Source organism: Herpailurus yagouaroundi, unplaced genomic scaffold (genome assembly GCF_014898765.1).
Source record: "Herpailurus yagouaroundi ecotype Mexico unplaced genomic scaffold, PumYag 162, whole genome shotgun sequence".
NCBI lineage: Eukaryota > Metazoa > Chordata > Mammalia > Carnivora > Felidae > Herpailurus > Herpailurus yagouaroundi.
The window spans coordinates 2740048-2764499 of record NW_024412403.1 but is presented as its reverse complement, the minus strand read 5'-3'; the positions used below and the strand labels follow the sequence as shown (position 1 = coordinate 2764499).

General features: G+C 49.2%; 2 protein-coding genes and 1 pseudogene across 8 annotated transcripts in view; 2 read left to right on the top strand and 1 right to left on the bottom strand.

The window, feature by feature from the left end:
- The window catches only part of HSF2BP (heat shock transcription factor 2 binding protein), a 96591-nt gene extending 74430 nt beyond the window's left edge, over positions 1-22161 (bottom strand). Inside the window, exons 1-4 of one of the 5 annotated variants that reach the window (XM_040483805.1) lie at positions 22017-22161; positions 20804-21079; positions 19881-20031; positions 6931-7034 (exon numbers count right to left, since the gene is read on the bottom strand). In XM_040483805.1, coding sequence (XP_040339739.1) covers positions 6931-7034; positions 19881-20031; positions 20804-20839 — 291 coding nt within the window. In that variant the 5' untranslated portion in view covers positions 20840-21079; positions 22017-22161. The other 4 variants (XM_040483802.1, XM_040483803.1, XM_040483804.1 and 1 more) reach the window with 4 other exon arrangements.
- LOC121035823 (phosphatidylethanolamine-binding protein 1-like) lies at positions 415-1133 on the top strand (annotated as a pseudogene).
- Positions 22162-22245: 84 nt separating the features above from the next.
- Positions 22246-24452, top strand: part of RRP1B (ribosomal RNA processing 1B) — a 30018-nt gene continuing 27811 nt past the window's right edge. Inside the window, exon 1 of one of the 3 annotated variants that reach the window (XM_040483799.1) lies at positions 22246-22445. In XM_040483799.1, the coding sequence (XP_040339733.1) occupies positions 22316-22445 (130 nt within the window). In that variant the 5' untranslated portion in view covers positions 22246-22315. The remainder of the gene's footprint in view (positions 22446-24452) is intronic. The other 2 variants (XM_040483800.1, XM_040483801.1) reach the window with 2 other exon arrangements.

The following is a 24452-nucleotide window of genomic DNA, read 5'->3' as shown; positions in this document are numbered from 1 at the left end:
AAAAATAATAATAAATTAAAAGTAAAAGTAAAAAGTAAATAAAACTTCTAGACTCACAAGTGACTTCAGCCAGGTCACAAGTTACAAGATCAACACACACAAAGCAATAACATTTCTATACATTAACAACAACAAAATGAAACCTAAAATTTAAAACACAACAGCACTGGGGCACCTGGGTGGCTTAGTCAGTTAAGCGTCTGACTTCAGCTTAGGTCATAATCTCATGGTTTGTGAGCTCAAGCCCCACATCAGGCTCTGAGCCTGCTTCGAGCCCTCTGTCTCCCCCTCTGTCTGCCCCTCCCCCGTGTGTTCTCTCCCAATATTTCCCTCTCTCTCTCTCAAAAACAAACATTTAAAAAAATAAATAAAAATTAAAAAAATACAACATCATTTAAAACTGTTCCACAGAAAATGAAAAGCACCCTGGCCGCTGGTCCCACGCCTCCCGGGGCCAGTTTGCAGAGTGCTCTGAGTCAGTGCCACAGGCCCGGGCCGTGCCAAGACTCCCCGCTGTCTGCCCGGCTCAGCCCTGCAACACCGGGAGACCTGAGCAAGTGGCCTGGGACTCTGAGCCTGCAGGAAGCAGACAGGCAGCTGCAGAATCCCACCGAAGGTCAAATACGCTGGGGCAGAGGTCAATGAGGTGGACAAAGGGGGACGCCCACCCAGGTAAGGAACTGGCCCACCAGGATCGCACGGGAGGCCCCGATCCAGGCAAATGCTGCCCCTTGGTCATGACAGACCCAGACGCTCCCAGCAGGAAGGACCCCAAACACAGGGAATGGCACCATTTTCTGGTGGTCAACATGAAGGGCAATGACTGACATCGGCAGTGGCAGAGTCCTCTCCGATTACGTGGGATCTGGGCCTCCCGAGGCCTTCACCTTTACATCTGGCCGGTTTATGAGCAGAATGCGCCACTGAAGTATGCCAAGCCCATTTTCAGCAACCAATCTGGAGACTGCTGTGGTAAACTCGAAGTGGCATCTGCCTGCAAAAAGTACAAGCTCAGGCCCCTGACGGCCAGCATGCGTTACCAGGCTGAATGGGATGGCTGTGCGCCCAGCTCTAAGAGCGGCTGTCTGGGAAGCCGAGGGAAGCCAGGAGATGGAAGGATGGAAGTATCCTGAGGGTCCCCAGCAGTACTCTCAAGTTCAGTGACGCACGTAGGTGCCCCCCCTTCCCCACTCCCTTTCTCACAGACGAGACCTGAGCCATCACATAGTGGTTCAGGATGACTTTTCCTTCTGCCTACCCTTTATAATTCTACAGTGTCACACCCCGATTTATGTTTTGATCAAATCTGAACTCCGTTCTGGGGGACATTTTGGTCCTAGGATGGGATCATCAAATCGTTAACATAATAGCAACCCAGAACTTAAAAAAAATTTCAGGTAAAAAGACCAGGTCTACAGTAATAGAGCAGAGCATCAAAGAATCTTTAAGGAAGGTTTGAAAAAAACAAAACAAAACAAAAAACTGATTCGCTGCCTCTGCCTTTGTGAGCCAGCCCAAGTCGGGAATTGTGCATAATGGCATCTTCTAGGTCACATTTTCATGACAGTGTCTCTCACCAAGACAGCCAGAGGCTGGCATGTCCACTAACCCCCAGTGTGTTACATCTCAGACTGGTTACTAGGGGTCAGTGTCTCTGGTTCCTTTAAAGAGTAGTACTGGAAAAAGCAAGAGGGAGCGTCACTTTGCAGTTAAGAGACAGCCATCTAGATGAGCTGCATGCCGGGTGAGAGGTTGTCAGAAATCCCGTCTTCGCCGGTTAAATTGATCACTTTTTTCTGGTGTAAGAAAAGCCAATCTGGAGTTTTAGAACGTTCTACTAATTCAGCTATTCGCTTACAGTTAGATAAAAATTAAAACATTGGAATCAAGAAAGGAAAAAAGAGAAACGCTTAGGTAAAAATCTAACAAAACGTGTAGGATCTGTGTGCTGAAAGTTACAAACCACTGATGGAAGAAATTAAAGACAACCTAAGTAAATGGAAACACATGCTTTGTTTGCAGACTGCGAGAGGCAACAGAGTCAACAGTTCTCCCCAAGCTGATCTACAGAAATGACACAATTCTCATCTGAAGCCCAGCAAAAATCTTTACAGACACAGATGATCTTATGATAAAATGTATTTGGAAAAGCACAGGACCCGTCTAGACAATTTTGGAAAAGAAAAATTCGACGGGAAGAATCACTTTATCCAATGCTGAGGCTCACTACGTAGCCACAGTAATCAGACAGCTCTGATGGAAGAACAGATCGATGGGCCAGGGCAGAGAAGCCCGAACAGACCAGGCAAATACGCTAAGCGATCGCTGGCAGAGCTACAAGAGGAAAGACCACCTCTCCCACAAAGCATGGGAGCAGCTGGACCAAAAAAAAAAAGAACCTCAACCAAAGTTCATACCTTATACAAAACTTAACCCAAAATGTATTGTGAACGTAACTGTGCAATATAAAAATATAAAACCATTAGGGGAAAAAAGTCCTTAGGACCAAGGGCTACAAGAAAAGTTCTTACAACACTAAGTGCATTGATCATGGAAGGGAAAACTAACAAACTGGACGCCACCCAGATTGAACCCTTTAGCTCCATAAAAGCCCCCATGAAGATGATGAAACAACATGCTCCACACTGGGAGAATCTATCTGCAAACGACGCATCCAATAACAGACTTTTATCTAGGGTATATCAAGGACTCTTTAAACTCAACAGTAAAATATATATATACATACACATGTATAAATATTAAAAAGATTTATATATTAAAAAAGACGTGAACAGGTATTTCACAGAAGAGGATATACGATGGCAAATAAGCGTGTTAGAAGATCTCAGCATTGTCAGCCACTAGAGAAATGCAAATCAGAGCCACAACTCACCTACCAGAATGGCTACAATAAAACCAGTGATAATATACTAAATGCCAATTAAGGTGTGGAAGAAATGAATCACTCACACATGGCTGGTGGGAATGTAAAGTGGAACCACCACTCTGCAACACAACTTGGCAATTTCTCACAAAAGTAAACATGCATTGGCACATAACCCAGTGACTGCACTCTTGAGCCATCTATCCCAGAGAAATGAAAACGTACAATCGCACAAAAACCTATACACGGATGTTTATAGCACCTCTACTCCTAATAGCGAAAAACCGGAAACAACCCACCAACTCCTTCCCTGAGAGAACAGTTGAGCGAAGTGTGATCTAGCCATACCATGGAATACTACACAGCAATAAAAAGGAGCAGACTATTGATCCAAGCAACAATTTGGATGAATCTGAGCGGAAAAAGTCATTTTCATGACATTCCATTTTCATGACATTCTTGAAATAAGATGATAGAGATTAAATTTTTTTTAATGTTTATTTATTTTTGAAAGCGAGAGGGACAGAACATAAGCAGGGGAGGTGTGGAGACAGAGAGGGAGACACAGAATCTGAAACAGGCTTCAGGCTCTGAGCTGTCGGCACACAGCCTGACGCGGGGCTCGAACTCACAAACCGTGAGATCATGACCTGAGCCGAAGACCGACTGAGCCACCCAGGCGCCCTAAAATGATAGAGATTAATGTGTGACAACTATGTGCAGGTGGTTGCCTGGAGCGAAGTACGGGGCACAGAGTGGGTGTGGCTGCAGCAGGGAAGCATGGAGAGATCTTTGTTTGGTATCTTCAACGTGCTGGTGACGGATACGTGAATGTATACATGTGTTGAAACGGCACAGAACTGAGCGTGTGTGCACACGTACACACACACGAGGAGATACAAACGAACCCAGGTAAAGCCAGTGAGCCCAAATAACCTGTGTGGGTTGTACCAGTGTCAGTTTCCCGGCTTTGACCTCGTGCCAGAGTGATGCAAGACGCTACACCGGGGCAAACTGGGTGGAGGATACAGGGACTCCCCTGGACTTGTTGCGCCTTCCTGCAACTCTGTAATTCTTTCTGAAACCTTTTAACCAAAACCAAACGGTATTGTAGCGAAAGCTGTGGGACTGCATGCAGTTACTAAAAATGCTCCAGTTTCACTTTTACAGCAGATCAAGTCCATGTTGTGCAAAACACGTCTCAATAAAGTTGCTTTTAAAAAAGGAACAATAGGGGCGCCTGGGTGGCGCAGTCGGTTAAGCTTCCGACTTCAGCCAGGTCACGATCTCGCGGTCCGTGAGTTCGAGCCCCGCGTCAGGCTCTGGGCTGATGGCTCGGAGCCTGGAGCCTGTTTCCGATTCTGTGTCTCCCTCTCTCTCTGCCCCTCCCCCGTTCATGTTCTGTCTCTCTCTGTCCCAAAAATAAATAAACGTTGAAAAAAAAAAATAAAAAAGGAACAATAATCAAACCCTGATATAGTTACCTGTTTTAAGTGAATACTCCTACCTAACAGAGTACCGAGCATAAAGCTTTCAGGATTCCTTCAAAATCCTCTGTAGTTCGTTTCTGATTTTAACTGAAATATACTATCAGTTTTTCTTTAAAAAGTTTCCTGAAATAATACAATGTTTGCAACAGCTTCCATTTACTATCACAAAAGTAGCAACTCTTTGCTAACAAATCAAAAACACAGATCACAAAAAACGGGCAGTCACATGCAAGTCTGTTAACTGTGAAAGGAGTGCACACAAGAAGACACACAGAGAAAATGAAACCACAGGCAAGCGACCGAAATGCCCCTCAGCACAGGTGAACTCGCACCTCATGTAGGCCAAGTTCACACACGTGGGACAGCCAGGTCAGACAGTAAAAACTGGCAGACCCCTTGTGGGGAGCCTCGTCTAACCTCACAGGGACAGCACAGTCCTACGAAAAGCAAGTCAGATGTCCTCCAACAGCTCCGCCCACACCAGGAAAGCTGGGCTCTTTCTTCTCCAGAGTTCAAAGGTTGCCACTGCCAGGAGGACTCTCCCGGCCAGCCCCCGAGTGCACATCAAGGCCCAGCTGGACTCCCATTGACCGGACTCAACTACTGCTGAGGAAACAGCTCAACTGAGGCCGGCAACCAAGCTTCCCCTGTCCGGCAGCCATTCTCCGGGGTGGGGGGGGGGGGGGGGGTCAGGAGCTGTGGCTCCCCCATCACGCTTCTTTATGACTTGGAGTCCACGCTGTGTTTTCTCATCTTTGCTTACATGTGGATCCAGTAACCGCTGTCTTTTCCTAATGACGTCTACCCGTACTGTGGTTCTTACTAGCAGTGCTCTAATGTGGGATCCAGTCCCTGAATTCTTTCCCGGTTCCTCAACTCTAAAATAAGCTTCCAGCGTCCAGCCCCGTGATCTGTAGACACCTGGGCAGAGACCAGAGAAGAGGCTATGGGGGCAGCTCTCAGTTCTCTACAGCAAAAAGAGATGCGGCCTTGTTGTGGCCAACACGAAGGGACTCCCATCTGTATCAAGTTGGCAGGAGAGTTAAACAGGAAACTTAGCTGGAAATAGGAAATAGTTTAATCTAAAATATTCCCATGTTGTAACTAAGGTCAAAGTGTCAGGGCAATAACACGCTGGTGATCTGACCCTACTTTACCAAGGTCATTTCATCCATTCTATACTGACTGGTGCTTTACCAGAATGGCTTATTTTTATGCACTGCATCTAAAATGCCCACAAAACATGCACTTTTTCCCTATGCTTAACAATTAAAAAAAAAACAAACAGGAAGATTCTGCCCAGTTAAGTTTCAATTTAATAAGGATGTTTAGCAATTTAAGTAAGTATTGAACCAACAGGTGCATTGCTGATTTTTACCAAATTCCTTCTTGTATGTTGGTCAACTTCTTTCAGACCATGAAACTTTCAGGCCCAAATTAACCACACTGGCATCTTAGTTGGTCATGATCCAAACCATGACAAAACTAAAACTTCAACTTCAATTATGTGACACTCAACTCAGTTTTGAGACTAAAACTCTTTCCCTTTATCTATTTGCTCAATATTCAAGTCTCTACAGACCCACCAGTTTTGGAACGCCTCCACGGCAGCCTCAAGCATTTGGAATCCCTTCACCAGAGGAGGCAGTGGGCCTGTGACCAGCTACCGCACATTCCTTCACACTAACAGCGCCTGCTGGTCCCACTGAGCCAGGGGCAGCACCCACCGGGGCCCAGGGAACCAAATACCTAGCTGCTGTTACTAATACTGTTACAGTGTTATTACTGGGAAAACAAAAAACAAAAAAAACATGCACACTCCGAATTTTATCATTGTATCCAAAGCGACAGGATAGTTCCAGCTTTACAGAAAAAAGGGGGAAGTATTTGTTCCATAAAGTAAAAACGTGTAATTTTTGAGAAATCCTATTAGTCTTCTTAAATATTAAAATACATTGGTTATTTCTAAAATATCACTAAATGGGGGTGCCGGGGTGGCTCAGTCGGTTGAGCATCCGACTTCAGCTCAGGTCACGATCTCACGGTTTGTGGGTTTGAGCCCCACTTCGGGCTCTGTGCTGACAGCTCAGGGCCTGGAGCCTCTTCGGATTCTGTGTCCCCCCCCCCGCCCCTCCCCCACTTGTGCACACACTCTCTCTCTCAAAAATAAACATTGAAAAATTTATTTTAAATAATAAAATATCGGTGAATGATCCCTTAATTATTAATATTTGTAGGTAATACATTTATCTCTGATTATGAATTATGATGTGCACTTTTTAAGATTCTTACTATACTCTGACTTTTAAAGCTTTGCAATGGTCTTTTAAACATAAAAATCAACAGAAAGTGACTATCACAAGTCACCCAGTAAACGTTCTCCACGTTAAATGATCATAAAGGCCAACGTCTGACTATGTTCCAACCCATTCGGAATATATGCGTTTCAAGACACAATCTCTCGAGGCTGAAGGTCTACACAAGCTGTTGGCAACACCACTTTGTGGACGCAGCCGTGACACGAGTGTGTTAGGCGGTGGCCCGTGAGCATCGTACCTTCTTCTCTCTCATGCTGTCGGCCTGCACGGTCTCCAGGCGGGCTTTAAAGTGCTCGCAGTCCATTCTCAGTTGCTCTAATGCTTGTTCTTTCCTTTCCAGGTCTAGAAGAAAGAGGCATAACAATACTCAGTATCTCAAATCACTACTCTTTTCTAAGAATCCACTTTGCCTAATCTTTCAGGAAAAGCAGCACGGCTTGCTCACAACCAGTCCTTGACCGATATTCCCAGAGTCCTGCTCGTTTCGGTTTTCATCAGTTTGCAGCCCATAGCAGAAAGCACTACTTTTGTTGTTGTTTCTGGTCGTGTGTTTTTAAGACCTCGTTTTACTGCCAGACTTGTACTCGAGGCTTTAAGAAAGTGGGTTATTTAAAGGACTGAAGGCAGGGCTGAGAAGCCTGACTGTCTCGTGGCACAGACTTGTATCTGCTCCATAAAAAGCAGAAGGCAGCTCAGCGAGTAGACGGTGCCAGCCGGGGCTGACTCACAAAGCGCGTCTCACCAACTGGCAGACTGACTCAGGAGGAACAGCGGCAGTCAATGGAGGGTGGGAGCAACGTGGTCACACAAAAAAGGCCACGGTGACAGCGCGGCACCACGGCATTCTTCCTCTCAACCACATTCGCTTAGATGGCGATTCAAACAGCCAACACAATTCCCCAAAGACATTCATGTTAATAAGTCTGAAATCAAAAGCATTATCAACTTTAAATAAAAGATATCATGACATTCATAAAGCAAAGAAGTCTAGAGCTTAAAATGTTAAGTGCCTCGACTTCAGGGACTGAGAAATCATCCATTTCTATGCTAATGTAAACCAAGATTTGAGGTGGAAGAACACAGTCCGCCTGTGTCCTGCTGTGTCCCTCGTCAGAGTTTCCTATTCGGAGGACTGAGTGGGGCCTGAAAACCTACACTTCTAGCAAGTTCCCAGGTGAGGCTGATACTGCTGATCTGGGAAGAGACTCTGAGAAAGACTGCTTCGGGACCACGGCCTGGTCTCTGGTCACTAACGAAATGAAATCGACACCCATCAGCACCAGCAAATGAGGGAGCCCAGCCACAGGAGCACGGGGTGCGGAGAAATGGAGGGTGCCGGGGGCAGCAGCCTGAAAACCGGTGCCTTCCCCTACCTGAGAGGGGAGGTGGCTTACAGCACTCCCCCCAGTGAAGCGCAGACCAGAGGGGGCTGTGGCTTCATAGCCCAGGGGTCTGACAAAGAGGGGACCACCAACAGCAGGGGCATCCCAAAAGCTCTGGAGAAATGAATGGAGTCTGCATTTTCCAGGGGCCCATTACCCTAGAAGGGAGATTAGCACCTGAAGCTAAATATTCAGTTACAGATTATGAAACTGGCCAGAACTTCTCACTGAAAATGTGTTTCTGAGAAACTACGTGAATAGGGGACTATTTCTTCTCCCTTAAATCAGTTCTCTTTCTCCCCTTCGATAACACACCATGCCACAGCAGGATTTTCCCGATTCTACACTCTGCCCTACCAATTGTGGCCACCGAAGAAATCAATGATCAGTCAAATGCTTTACTGTTTTTTTTTTAATGTTTGTTTATTTTTGAGAGACAGAGCACGAGTGGGGGGGGGGGGGGGAGTGCAGACAGAGAGACACAGAATCTGAAGCAAGCTGTGGACTCAGAGCTGTCAGCACAGAGCCCAATGCGGGGCTTGAACTCACCAACCCTTAGATCATGACCTGAGTCGAAGCCAAACACTTAACCGACTGAGCCACCCAGGCACCCCTCAAGTACTATGCTTTAAAAAAACTACACATTTGCCCTTTGTAACAATGTTAAATTAAAACATGGATTATTCACAATTATGAATGAACCATAAATCGCATCTGGTAGAAAGAAAGAAAGATCAAAAAAGGAACTAAAATAATTAGTGGTGCCAATTTTTTCTTTGCAGTTCACTTTTAAATTTTCTTGTGTCATTAAGCGGTGTATCATTCAAACATGGCGAAGAAGATAGAAAATTACATCTTTACATGCTTTACCACGTGTAAAATATGGAGGAATTAATTCTGACCACCCAGAAGATTTTTGTTACAGCAACTTCATAATCTCTCGCTCTACATACCTGTATACAACTTTATCGTAGGCTACCATAACACAGGACACGGTCAAAACGTCCCACTCTCCTACAGGTGCCCCACAGAATTCAAAGTCAGCATCAGGGAAGCCACACCCGCCCACCATGAGCCCACCCCAGCCCCCCGGAGGCAGAGGGTGCCTTTCTGCTGTCCGAGGCCGCCGCCTTGTGGCCGGATGGGAGCACTGCCGCCACAGTCCAACAAAACCCCCACCTCGCATTGTCAGTTTGGCCCCCGGCAGTGCCTGCGGTGTTTGCCAGAACAAACACCACAAGGGCAGGGATTTTCATGTTTTGTTTTCTGATACATCCCAAATCCCTAGAACAGCACACAGAATTTTATAAATATCTGTCACATAAATAAATTAGACTTCTCTACACATTCCTTCTGCTAATCCTTGAATAGAGAGAAATGCACAGCTACTTTGATTGTCTCGTTCTCATAATGAGAATATACCTTTTTATGATTTTTTTTAAATCCAGGGACAGAAAGAATATGGACAGTAAATGATCCACTATGTGTAATCAAGACATTATCCTACCCAGCCTCAATATCAGAATAGGATCACCCAGCCTAAGATCCTTTCAACTGCTCACCTTTAGTGTTCAGAATGAAGGAGAAACCTCCTCCATTTAACTGTTAACTAATTAAAAGAGCGGCCAAGACAGACCACCAATATATAAACACAATCTACGTCACAGGCTACTTCAACGTCGATCTGGTTTGAAACGTACAATCCTTTTTTGATAGTTCCAATAACATGAGAACGCCTGTATCTCTTAATGTTTAAGTTATTGGTGGGAAGGGTACAGTGAACTATTACAGGCAGGAGACAGAGCTATAACTGAAAAGCAGCATTTCTAAAACACTGAGCAAAGAAATGTAAACCACACAAAAGAGATCGATTTCCCCTACCCTGTTTTTATCACCAGGTATGCTTATAATAAGCAAAGCAAACTATCAGTTGTTCCATGTACATTAATACGAAAGTATTGTTTTTGATCAAAATTGCTAAAAGTCTCAAATCCAAAGTGAAAGCTTTTTTTTTCAACGTTTTTTATTTATTTTTGGGACAGAGAGAGACAGAGCATGAACGGGGAAGGGGCAGAGAGAGAGGGAGACACAGAATCGGAAACAGGCTCCAGGCTCCGAGCCATTAGCCCAGAGCCTGGCGCGGGGCTCGAACTCACGGACCGCGAGATCGTGACCTGGCTGAAGTCGGACGCTTAACCGACTGCGCCACCCAGGCGCCCCCAAAGTGAAAGCTTTTAAACAGCCCTTAACTTCTCCCTTTGCATCACTCTCCAATAGGTTCAGAAAAGGATTTACAGTAAGCCGCTATGGACTCCATTTACTTTGAACTGAGATTTGGAGGGTGTATAACAAAGCACCACAAACTGGGCAGCTTAGAACAGAAACGTCTCCTCTCCTAGTTCTGGAGGCCATGGGTCCAAGACCACAGTGTCGTCAGCATGCCCATGCTCCCTCTGAAACCCGCGGGTGAGGATCCTCCCTTGCCTTCTCCAGCTTTCAGCAGCCCTGCTGTTCCAAAATTCCCATCCGCCTCCGCTGTCATTGGCCTTCTCCTGGTCTCTTCACATCAGCTTCCTCGTGCACATCTTCTTTCTCGGTGTCCAAATTTCCCTTTTGTAAGGACACCTGTCATACTGGATCAGGGCCCACCCTGAAGACCTTGTCTTATCTTAACATAATCAGCCTGTCAACAATGTAAGTTCAAAACGTGATAAAATGAGAGTAGTTCAGAATTCATTTTAAAAAAATCCTTCGGTTAAAGACATTACGTGAGTTTGAAATCCTGCTACCCACTCTAAACCAGAAAAACAACACTTTGATTAGCCGTCAAATTTTTAAAACAAATCAAAGGGGGTGGGGGAAAAGAGGTGGAACCGGAACATGGAAATAGCATTTTTTTCTCCTGCACTGCCAAAAACCTGCTCCCCAAACCACTCTTCTTTCTCTACCTTAAAGGCCACTGGAGTTGTCTCTTGTAGGATGAAGAAAATGTGTGACTAACGGGAATTCGTTCTACTGTGGCACTGCCAATGGACGTGGCAGCACCTTGGATCACTAACTTCAACATCTGTGTGTTGGAGCCCCTTAGTCCACGGGTAAATGCCAAAGAAAAGGGGCCGGATTTCATCCTTTGTATGTTCGTACATTACCTAGCAACGCTTGGCAAACACCAGGCAGACAGGGCACCTCTACCTGAGTGACTCATCCACCACATTCGCTGGAAGACTTGAAAATAAACACCATCACAAAAAATAAGATCAATCTTGCCAAATTCAAATGAATTCTGTTAACGCATTTCTCAAACTGTTGAGCTGGGAAACGTTTCATTTATTGGCATACAGAGATCATGTTCACGACTGCGTGTCGGGAGCGATTCGTTCAAATAACGTACGTCTCTGCCTTCTCCATCGCGGCTACGTCCCCACTTCCTCTGTCCAAAAGCCCGTCACGTCTCTTTTCCTCTCTCCCAGTCCCCTGTGCTCTGGACCATCTCCACGTGCCCTTGAGATCCACTCTCCTCCGTGCTCTGTGCTCCAAGAGGCAAAAGTGAACACCCACAGCACCCAGGCTCCTGTTAGACCAGGACAGGGGCAGGGACGAGAGGAGACACACGCTGGGGCACTTACTCCCCACTGCATCATCGCTGCCCGTCTTCCAGTGGCAGCAACTCCCCTTCCGGGTGAGGCAGGCCCCTGCCCTCCTGCGCATCTGGAAGCTCTTGGGGAGGCCCTGGAACCCCACTCCCCTAGCTCCCTAGCGTGGGTTCCCCAAACCTGGACCACACCCGTCGGTCCACTGCACACTCCATGTTACCCCTTTTGCTCCTGCCAACACATGGGGAAAAGGCACTCTGACATTATCTCATTTGGGTCACAATAAACTTTTGGTCGTATCAAATAATCTTTTTTTCTTTTTTAAGATTTTATTTTTGAGTTCTCTCTCCACCCAACACGGGGCCCGAACTCCCAACCCCAAGATGCGGCGAACCAGGCTCCACCTGCTGAGCCCGCTGGGCACCCCGATAATGCCCTGTTGGCACTCACTCTTCCTTCCATCCCACTCTTCGCGATTCTCTCTCTGGTTCACATTTCTGTGGCCCAGAAATGATCATTCTTCTCTGAGCTGTAAACAGAGGTCTTCCTCTTCTCATTAATACCAAACTCGGGAAATTAACCTCCAAACACCCGTCAACACTTGAGAGACCATGTGGTACTAGTGGTTTTCCACACCCGCTTCTAACAACCCAAGAGCGCCTAGGGGACGCTTACGGCTCTGTGAACGGTTGTGCTTCCACTTTACCAGGTTTTTTCAACTTTTTATTTGGAAACAATTTCAAACTTACAAAACATCACACAAATAAAAACCATACAAAGAACACCCACAGTCCCTTTCCCCAGACTCATCTACTGGCAACATTTCACATCTGCTCATCCCGTGTACCATAGACAGACACACACGCAATACGCACTATGAGCCAGCTGAGGTAAGTTACATCCATCACTGCCCTTTACTTCTAAATACTTCAGTGGGTATTTCCCAGGAATAGGGATGTCCTAGACTCCTACTCTATACGGTTGTCAACTTCAGAAGAATTAATACCTCTATCTAGTCTGCCACCGACATTCAAATTCTCTCAAATGACCCCAAACCGTCCTTTATAGCATTTTCTTCCTTCAAGGCACAACAACCAGTCAAGTGTCAGGAAGTGCCTCGATTGTCATTGTACCTTTGGCCTCCTTTAATCTGGAACATCTCCACAGTCTGTCTTTCCTGTAGGACATTACCAAATGTTTTTAACAATTTAAAAATCACAACCACATATATGGAAGGACTTACATTTCCAGCTATAATGGTGAGGGAACAGATCAATCTACCCACCAAGAATAATTATAAAAGCAGAACTTAAAAAAATGGACTCCTCTGAAAGTATGTGAGAGCTCCTGAGTCACACAGGCCTTTAGGCTATAGGACCCAGAGACGAGGAAAGTGCCCTGAGGTACAGGACCCCAGCTTCCCACTTCATTCTTCCCAAAGACCCTGGCATAATCCAAAGCAGCACAGGGAAAGGGGCAGCAAAGCTGGGCAGAGCAGCCAGTGGTGGCACCGAGCTGGGAAATGAAAATAAATTCCAGAGCTATCAGACAGCCAAGACTTAGGGTGGGCCATGATCCCAGAGGAGATAGGAGCACAGAAAAATGAGCTGATGTCAGAGCCGTCTCTCTCCTGCAGGCACTCAGCAGAGCATAAGCAGAATACAGAGGCTGTAGAGGAAAGCAGACAGTGAGGCGGGGGAGGCGGGGGCACCACTTGCTGGAGAAAAATACCATCACCGAAAGTCTCTACAAGTTTCACTTGAAAAACTCCACTAATCAATAAAAAATTACAAAGACTACCAAGAGGGAAATTAGACAATACAAGCAGATCAACAGGTGATCCAGATATTAGAATTATCAGATTCAAGGGCACCGGGGAGGGCTCAGTTGGTTAGGCGTCCAACTTCGGCTCGGGTCACGATCTCACAGTTTGTAGGTTCGAGCCCCGCATCAGGCTCTGTGCTGACACCTCGGAGCCTGGAGCCTGCTTCGGATTCTGTGTCTCCCTCTCTCTGCCCTTCCCTAACTCACACTCTGTCTCTTCTTCTCTCTAAAAAATAAATTTAGGGGCGCCTGGGTGGCGCAGTCGGTTAAGCGTCCGACTTCAGCCAGGTCACGATCTCGCGGTCCATGAGTTCGAGCCCCGCGTCGGGCTCTGGGCTGATGGCTCAAAGCCTGGAGCCTGTTTCCGATTCTGTGTCTCCCTCTCTCTCTCTGCCCCTCCCCTGTTCATGCTCTGTCTCTCTCTGTCCCAAAAATAAATAAACGTTGAAAAAAAAAATTAAAAAATAAATTTAAAAAAGTAAAAAGTAAAAAATAGAATTATCAGATTCAGACTTTAAAATAACTAATTAATGTTACAGGAAAAAAAAAGGCAAAAACAGAATTTCATCAGGGAGCTACAATAAAACACAACCGAGTGGATATCAATATAAAAACTAATAAATACTAATCATAAGTTACATAAAAAAAATAACAGAACTAATAAAGAATTCAGAACCAAATTCACACATACACAGCCATTTACAACGAAGCCGTCTCTGTACTAAAGGAAGGAAAGACTGTCTTTTTAATAAATGGGGCTGGGTTGCTTGGCCACATATGTCTAGTGACTTTTTTTTTAATTTTTTTAAATGTTTTTATTTATTTTTGAGACAGAGAGAAACAGAGCACGAGCACGGGAGGGTCAGAGAGAGAGGGAGACACAGAATCCGAAGCAGGCTCCAGGCTCTGAGCTGTCAGCACAGAGCCCGACGCGGGGCTCGAACTCACGGACTGCAAGATCATGACCTGAGCTGAAGTCAGACGATTAACCAATTGAGGCACCCAGGCGCCCCCCCCCCTTTTTTTTTCAATTTTTGTCTAGTGACTATTTTTTAAATAGACAGGGACAGCATGAATTATACAAGAACTTCATCATCACAGAAAGTTCTCTTGGACAATGCCAACAGAGGCAAGATGTTGCTGCACAGGTGTAGCAGCAGGTGCTGTATTTTAAAGTACACGAAACAACTTGTTTCTATTGCTAAAGAAAATTAGTCAAATATCTCTCCAGCATATCATGGCCACACTAGTTTGTATTCATTACTGATATTCAAGGAACAAAACAAGGCTGGTTCACAATATTAACACGGTAATAAATAAACATATTTCAGTAAATTTTAAAAGGTTAAAACTAATGTTGCAGATTTTAAAACGTTAGAAATAAGACTGCAATTTATGTTTGGTGTCAACACGAAAAATTATACGATCACAACTCAAGACTCTGAGGATCTGACTGCCACTAAGACATCAAGTTGTTTTTAAATTGTATCACCTAACATCTCAAAGGCAACCTACGCGTTTGAAAAGTGGTCTATAGGACAGCGGAATGTGGTGCTGGGAAAACTGGACAACAACATGCAGAAAAATGAACCTGGACCACTTTCTTACGCCATACACAAAAATAAACTCAAAATGGATGAAAGACCTAAATGTGAGACAGGAAACCATCAAAATCCTAGAGAAGAACACAGGCAACCATCTCTCTGACCTCAGCCACAGCAACTTCTTACTCGACATGTCTCCTGAGGCAAGGGAAACAAAAGCAAAAATGAACTATTGGGACCTCTTCAAGATAAGAAGTTTCTGCACAGTAAAGGAAATAATCAACAAAACCAAAAGGCAACTGACAGAATGGGAGAAGATATTCACAAATGTCATATCGGATAAAGCGTTAGTATCCAAAAATCTATAAGAACTTACCAAACTCCACACCCAAAAAACAAATAATCCAGTGAAGAAATGGGCAAAAGACATGAATGGACACTTCTCCAAAGAAGACATCCAGATGGCCAACAGACACATGAAAAAAACGCACATCACTCAACCTCAGGGAAATCAAATCAAAACCACAATGAGATACCACCTTATGCCTGTCAGAACGGCTAAAATTAACAACTCAGGAAACTATAGATCCTGGCAAGGATGTGGAGAAACAGAAACCCTCTTGCACTGCTGGTGGGTATGTAAGCTGGTGCAGCCACTCTGGAAAACAGTATGAAGGTTCCTCAAAAAATTAAAAATACAACTACCCTACAACCCAGCAATTGCACTACTAGGCATTTATCCAAGAGATACAGGTGTGCTGTTTCAAAGGGACACATGCACCCCCTTGTTTACAGCAGCACCATCAACAATAACTGAAGTATGGAAAGAGCCCAAATGTCCATCGATGGATGAATGGATAAAGATGTGGTGTATACATATAGATATAGATGCATATATAGATACATATACGTATCTATATCTATAGAAGTATCTATAGATACACATACACACACACACACACACACACACACACACACACACAATGGAGTATTACTTGGCAATCAAAAAGAATGAAATCTGGCCATTTGCAACTACGTGGATGGAACTGGAGGGTATTATGCTAAGTGAAACTAGTCAGTCAGAGAAAGACAAAAACCATATGACTTCACTCATATGAGGACTTTAAGAGACAAAACAGATGAACATAAGGGAAGAGAAACAAAAATAATATAAAAACAGGGAGGGACACAAACCTTAAGAGACTCTTAAATACAGAGAACTGAGGTTGCTGGAGGGGTGGGGTGGGGGGATGGGCTAAATGGGGGATGGCATCAAGGAGGGCACTTGTTGGGCTGAGCACAGTGTTAAGTGTAAGTGATGAATCACTCAATTCTACTCTTGGAACCATTATTACGCTGTATGTTAAGTAACTTGGAGAAAAGAAAAGAGGCTGAGTGACTTTTTCACTGTTTCTCTAAATGAACCAGTGCCAATCAAGAAAGACAAGGAATTATCAGACCTTGTGACGTAATTATGAAACGAAAGTATCTAACCCTGATTTCAAGCTTCAAGATCGGTATAACTGAAAAACACCCTGAGGTTGCACGGCAAAAGGTTTAAAATCTTGACCATTCTTGATTTACGTCAAAGTCCACTTTGGTCCTCCCTTTCTCCCAGCACCGAGGGGCCTATGGCACCTTAGCTTCATGAGATAGCAAGCAAGTTGGACAGAAGAGCACGCAGACACCGGCCGAGAAGTAACCTCAGGACCAAATATTCAGGCACAGAGAATAAAATGGGAGGCAAAAACAGGGGCCCTGCCCTCCCACCCACACTTACCATAAGATGAGAATAAAACTTTATCTGAAGGAAAAGAAGGGTGTGCTATAACATCTAACGGGACTAACAGGAAGACAGATCTAGACAGTCAGATAAGAAAGTGAATCTGAACCTGAGTCTAAGTCCAATAACAAAATCTTTCAAGCCATGGTACAGTTTTGCTTAGGTTTTCGGGCGGTATTGCTTTCTTGGGGAAAGGGGTGTTTTTCCGGTCCTTAAAGTCCTAAAAGTAAGGAGAAGCCATTGAAGAATTAAGCAGGGGAATGACACAAGCTAACAACGGTTAAAACCTACATGGGCTGCAGTGCACACGACAGACTGGAAAGTGACGACAAGCGGACGCTGCCAGGAGGCAGAGCTTCAGGCAAAACACGAAACAAGACAATGGTGTCCCGGGCTCAGGTCGGTGGTGGCCGTGGCAGTGGCAGTGAAGGCAGGCTAGTGAATTCACAATGCACCCGTGAGTGGCAACGTGCAGGACTTGATGGGAAGAGAGACTGGGGGCGCGGGGGAGGAGAGGCGGGCAGTGAGGAGGATCCCAGGCCTCTAGGCGGATGGAGGTGCTGGGGAGGCTGAGCAAGCCCAGCGTGGGGCAGGGTAGGAGGATGGACACCACGGGTCAGAGGTCAGAAAGCAGCAATGTGTCCTGCAGTTTGCTAGGCTGGGCTAACGAACACACAGAGCCAGCTGCCAAGTTAACAGGAAAGCACGCACGGCAGTGTCTTAACGGCCCCTCTTTCGGTGACCACTCATTCATAAAAAGCTTGTTTTGTAAAATCCCAGACTATCAGAAATTCTGCTGTTTGGAATTATACCACTAAAAAGAAAACATCCTCCTGTTCCCTGCAGAATCAAAGTCACTGGGACACAGAGCAGCAGCCTTGATTTCCTGCTGGCTGCAGAGCTTCAAATAAGGCACTTCAGACACGATGTTCCACGTCTATTCATTTTGTGGTTTTCAAAGACAAGGCCCGGATCCACTGTAGTAGGATATGGTGACAGCCCCACACACGGCCCTATTTTACTTGGAGCCCATCAAAACATGTTTAAGGTGCACTTCACCTGAACTCCATCCCTCCCCAAATCCCTCGGCAATGCCGGCCTTTTGTTGTCAAGAGGCCCACCGTTCCTCTGCTGTGTGGTCTCCCTCGTCGGGCTGCGGGTCCCTCCTGACGGCTGCAGGCTGGCTGCTTGTAAGACAAATAGTGAGAACTTGAAACTATCGCTAAAAAAAAGCAAGAAGAAACACCAAGGAGGAGTCGGATACAGGACCGCAAGCCTGGGGGTCTGGGCCGAGCCGAGGACCAGAGATCAACCCCGGGAGCCACCGGCATGGAGACAGACACGAAGCTGTGTGTGCAGGAGACCACCCACGGAAAAGCCACGGAGTGAGGGGAGAAGGGGCCTAGGCCTGAGCCTCAGGCAGCTCCACTAGCCGAAAGGCTGCCGCAGAGGAGGACACATCGGCAAAGCAGGCCAAGACAAAATGGCCAGGGAGCGGGAAGAGATGGCCGCTTGGAGGGGCCTGAGGAAGACCAGGGGATGGGCGGCAAGAGCTCCCAAAGCCTGTGATCGAGTCACCGCGGATTCTTCTGTGGCCCTCGCTCCTGCACGCACCGCAATCTGACGTGGTGTCTCCAAAGACTGCCTCGTGCTGACGAATCCGTGAGACCCTGAGCGCAGGTTGATTACCCCGCGGAGAGACATAACCACCCAGCACGCTGACATACCCTGCTACGGGTCAGCACGTCGCCTCCCCAAAGACAAACGCGTGCAGCGACTGACTGCTCTCAGAGGGTCGTCGGAGGAGCATGGGACCAGAAGCAGGGACTCAGAGGCCAGTGACCTGGAGCGACAGCGTAACCAGTGACACGAGCACATGCGGCAGGGTCCCAGGGGGAAACAGAGGTCCAGACGTTGAGATTCACGGAAAGGACTACTTACAGAGAGGAGAGCGGCACAGGGGACACAACGGGGTTGCTGAGGCACCCAGAAACTAGCGACAGCGCACCCGACGAGGGAATGGGAGAGACTCAGCGGGAGCTGAGACCGTCTCCGGGGCCCAGAGGTAGAAGCCACAGCTGTGGAGGCCGCAGGAGGAAACACCCCAACCCCTGTCTCCGCCCCTGACGCCTTCCACTGGTGAGCCCCGGGCAGCCAGCAAGAAGTCAGAGGCGGGCAGTCTGCAGGAGCCCCCTGCTGGGGGCACACACCACAGGGCAGAGGAGAGCGGGTCTGAGGATTCCTAAGAGAAAACAAACAGGGCAGGGAACTCCGACGGGCATGCGCGTTTCCCCATCCAGCGGACGCGGCTGCGCCCTCCGCCGGGGAAGCGTGCACAAACCTGGCGTGCGTGCTGTCCCCACACCTTCTCGTCGGCACTAGCGCTGGGGACCTGCGGCCTTCCTAGAGACCACCGGTGATGGTGAGCGGTCCGACGCAGGGTGGCGCGTCAGCCTGCAGCGCTGCGGGCGGACTCAGCTATAATTCAGCCTCAGCTACGCAAGCACAGAATCAGCCCCAGAGGCTGCCTTGAGGACGTCAACGGGCGCCCAGACTGCTACCCGACGGGCAGCCCAGCTCACATCTCCAACTCTGAACGGACAAGTCCTGGCAGTCCCGGACCCAAATCAGGGCTAGACACTGACCTGTCCGTCCACCCAGAGACAAGTACGCACGCGCCAGTCTCTGCACACACGTTAACTCCATGCAGCCCGTCCACGGGGCGAGATCTTCAACTGACACACTTAATTTTCAGAGCAGCGCTTTTCAATGACAAAAGCGTCACACGTGTTTGCCAGGGACGGGAGCTGGAGGGGAAGAGAAGCTGGTGAGGTACTCCAGAAGAGCTGGCAGCCCTTCTTCCAACACGAGCGTAGGGGTCTGAGTCCCTCCTGTGAGGGCACCTCTCTTCCTTAGGTCTTTTCTGACTCTCGCACAAGGAATTACAAGGACTGTAGCAGCACCCCGAGGCGTATTTACAGCTGCCCTATGGTTGTTTACGGGAGATTAGTCTGCTGGAACACACCGCGTCGCCGTCGACGGCTGCTAAGAATAAGACTCACTTTTCTCCACAATCTTTAACTTCTGGAAGCTTTCCAGCACTTCCCCATTTAGTATTCTGGGCAAGAAGTCCCGGATTTGCATTACTTCAGTCGTCAGGCGTTCCAGGTCCTTCTTTCTGACTTTCACAAATTCTTCTTTAGATCCCACCTGCTAAAACAACAAGCAGATCTTAAGATTATTAACATTTCTCTGCGGAGGACAACGACCCGCAGCCCAAGGCGGCCTCCTTTCCCTAGCGCCTCTATGTTCCTGATGGTTTCGATAGCGGGGCTCTGCTCCACCCAGCCCGCCCTCTGCGCTGTAGGGTACATCTTGACAGCTGGAGCCACAGGCTGCAAGGGGAAGCCAGTTTTTGTCTTCTCCCTGCACCGAGGCCTGAAGCCATCCTCCTGAAAACCAAGGACAGGCCCGGCACCCGGCTCCTCGGCGGCTCCTGGGGAGCAACGGGAAGGTCACTGCACTCCTGCTGGGGGCACCTGGCCCGCGGGGGGTCAGCTCACTTGGCATCCCCAACCCCTCAAGGTTGTCCGGGTCACGAGCAGAGGCACAGGCAGGTTAAGTGACCTCCTTAGGGTAACGCCGTTAACGGGACAGAACCGGACCCTAAACCCGGGTCTCTCCCGCATCACCTGCTGTGGAGGCGACAGCGTGGCGACCTGCGGCCTGCGTTCTCCCTGCACCTGGCACTGAGCCTTGGAAGGCGCGTTAGGGCCTTGCGAGGAGGGCCGGGCTCGGACCGCATGTCCCGCCGCCGCGCCCACGGCCCCCGCGCGGGGGCCCCCGCCACGCCCCCAGCCCCCCCCCCGGGCCACGCTGCCCCGCGGACGAGGCCCAGGGCTGTCCAAGGAGCCCTGGGCAAGCCCAGGCGGGCCGCCACACGGCGCGAGGAAGACAATGGCGGCCGCCCGGACCCCTCACTGACCCGTGAGGCCTCCTCAGCGCCGCCTGCTTCGCCCATGGCCGCCGCAGCCAAAGCTCCGTGCGCCTGCGCGGCGGCGCGCCCTCTGACCCCCTCACGCCAGAAAGAGCGGGAACGTATCCACGCCGGGGGGGGGGGGGGGGGAAATCAGGACGGCGAGCCACGAGGCTCAAACTTCGCAGAGTTCGCGCTGCATTTTTCGGTTTTACGGACGAGGGTTGGGCATGGTGAGATACCGCGTCGGCTCTCCTGGCTTAGCCGGGGCTTTAAACTCGTTAACTGCAAAATAGAAGGACAGTGAAACCCAAGTGTAAGTGTCAAGTTAAATAAGTCAAATCGGGATTGGGCCTTTCCTGTTTGGCAAGGGACGCTAGACCAACGGGCTGTGTGTTCAAAGGAACAGCCGCCACGCAGCCGGCGGCCATGCTCCCACGCTGGGCTCTAAGCTCCAATAGCAAGGCTCGAAGCTCTCCGACAACAGACTCCTCGCGAAGTCAGCCCTGGATAGGGAAGGTCAGTCTAGCCAGCTGGCTAAATAACTGAGACGACCACCATATATTGGAAGATGCCACCTAGTCCATTTACTTGCCCCAGTACGACCACTAAATTCACAAAATAGGGTGCAGCCTGTAGGTTTAAATGTACTGGGTTACTACGATAACTAAGACGTCGTTTATTTCTAAGCTGGCAGGAAGCCAACACTGCCCGAGTTCCCTGAATGCTCTCCAGGCCTAAGGATGGACTCGCAAGCACTCCCTCCAAACTCCTGCCCCACACCGGGACCTGCCCCTGCCATCCTCTGCACTGGGACCCGACCCTGGCCCTACCATCCCCTGCACCAGGACCTTCCCTGTCCCTGGACCTGCCCTGCCCCTGTGCCAGGACTTGTCTTTGCCCTGGGACCTGTCCCGGGACCTGGACATTGGGAGATGCTGGAGGGCCCTGCCTCCGCCAGCAGCAGAGGCTCAGACCTGGACCCCGTCAAGGCGGCCCCTTAATGGGGCTGTCCCCAGCATCCCGCCAAAAACCCCAAGGACTGCCATCTTCTCAGTCTCCACCCGGCAGAGGCGGCTCGAGGAGTCCAATACAATTAAAAACTCAGTGCTGTCTATCTCGTAGGTGAGTGATCGATCGGATGGAGATTTGTAGAGTGAGTTTAAAGATTGTAGACTACGGCCATCCATCTCTTCCCGGCCAAGACCCATCGCTAGCTAACCTCGCCGCCAAACGCCCAGAGATGTGGCGACAAGAGACAGCGGAGGCGCAGGAGAGCGAAGTCGAGACCGAACTCGAACTGGGCTGCTCCGCCCACTGCCTGGGTCTGCCGCGCTCGCACCCAGAACGCGCTGCGAGCTGTGGCCGGCGCCTTTGTGACGCCATCAGCCCGCGCGCCGCCCCCGCCCGCCGCCGCCGAAGCGAGCCGCCTTCTGCGCAGACGCGGCCCCGGGCTGCTCGGTGGCGGCGGGAGGCTGCGGGTGGCGGGAGGCTGCGGCCGGGGATGGTCCAGCGGGCGCGATGGCCCCCGCCATGCAGCCGGCCGAGCTCCAGTTCGCCCAGCGGCTGGCGTCCCACGAGAAGGGCATCCGGGACCGCGCGGTGAAGAAGCTGCGCCAGTACATCAGCGTGAAGACGCAGAGGGAGACAGGTGGGCGCCCGGCGGTCAGCCGCGCCACATGGCGGCCGGGCAGGGGGGCCGGGGGGAGCCGGGAGAGCGGCGGGCGCGGACTCGCACTCCCGCCGCGGCCCTGTGTGCCTCCGCGCGGTGGGACCCGCTTCCTGCCGGGGCCAGCCGGGTGTGACGGTGGAGGGGCTGCAGCCCGCAGGGGCGAGATGGTCTGCCGAAAGTCTCGGCGAGTGGCGAAGCCGGGAGTGGACGAGTCTGTCCGACCCTGAGCCTGCCCCTTGAGTCACCAAACTGAGCCCGGTTTCTTCTGCTGTGCTCTCCGTTGATGCACGTGTTTATCTGACCCACACCCACCTGAGGTGCGGGAGTTACAGGAGACGAGAGAATCCCTACTTTGAAAGTTGCACTAGTAAATCGGGGCGGGGGCCGGATAACTAAAAGAGAGTTTTACAAGTGGAGGCAAGGAAAGGAAAATCACGGGAAGAGGGAGCTCCTCTACATAGGCTGTTCCAGGAAGGCCTCTGGGTGACGTTCAACGGATTCCAACAGGCGGGAGAGAAGAGCGAAGCTGCCCTAGGAGTGGCTGGAAGACCAGTTAAGTGAGAGAGGGGGAGGGTGTTAGGACTTAAAGTTGGAAAAGACAGCAGTGGCCAGGTCACACGGGGCCTTTTAGTTCGTTTCTTAACTGCAGTGGGGTGCTGTTGAAGGATTTCATTTACCTGAGCCAAGGTGCGTTCTGTAAACCCTCGAGAGCATGAACCACCATAGGCGGTGGAGCTTTTACGTTGTGCAGGGATGAATTTGGATTTACTGCTAATGCTAATGCGTTTAGAGTCTACTTGAAAGAACGGGTACTATCTATCCCAGGACTGACTTTCTTAGTTTGTTTTGTTTGGAGGAGAGATCCCAAAAAGACTGCCCAGGGAAAAGAAAGTAACAGTCTGACGGGAAGTCAGCTAGAAAGGAATGAGGACCGAATTCCTAACGTCAGTTCTGTTAGGGACCTCCCTGAGGGCTTTCATTCACATGGTGTCGGGCATCCCCAGTACACCGAAGGTTCCTCAGTCTAAGTCTCTAGAACAGATCTGGCACTTGCGCCGGGGTGTCCCATGGGCACCTCGGACTCAGAGGCCCACAAGGGATTCGTTTTCCTCCCCCTGAAACCCGTTCTCTCCTGCTTCTCCTCTGCCACCTGTGTTCTCGTATCTTGGATGCTGTCCCCACTATCTACTCACTCTGGCTGGACATGTGGTGACGGCCTAGACTCCTTCCGGATCTTCGCTCCCCACCCCTCACCCATTGTGTCTTGCTTCTACCATTTTTCACTGTCTGACATCCTCTGACCTCACTGAAGACCCCCTTCATCTCAGCCAGACCTCTGAACTTGATCACTTCCTAACCAGTCTCCTTAACTCCGTCGGCGCCGCTCTTAAACCCATCTTCCGCAAACCAGCCCAGGGCCATCTTCCTAAGGCGGTTCTGACCATGTCACCTACTTCCCTGGGTTTCCAGGTCTGCAGGTAATGGTCCATCCTCCCTTTCTCTTCCTACCTCGGCCCCGACGTGACTGCTTCGTCCTGGATCCGCATTGGTTCTCACCTCTCTACCTTTGCTTCTCTTGTTCACTCCTAGCATCCCGTTCAACACAGCTTCCTCCGGAGTGCCTTGCCTCCCATCTCACCCCACCCCTCCAGGATTCCAAACTATCCAGTGGGTCTCAATGGCAACACTTAGGTTGCTTTTTCCTAATCTGTTAGTGTATCATTCTGCGCCCCCTCCCCCCACCCGGCAGTGGAAGTTTCCAATCTGCTTGGCTGGAAGTGGGAGCAGTGGGAGCGCGTGCAGGCATCTGCGGACTCACCTGTCTGAACACAAGAATGGAAGAGAGGCCAGATGCAGTACATATGGGCCAAGATGGCCAGACAGAACCTGTTGCTCAAACCTTTTTGATGAGCACGCTCAGGATCTGAAACGCTGAGGGGACACAGGGCCATGATGCCAGGGGGTTTACACCAGTGCCCCCAGGGT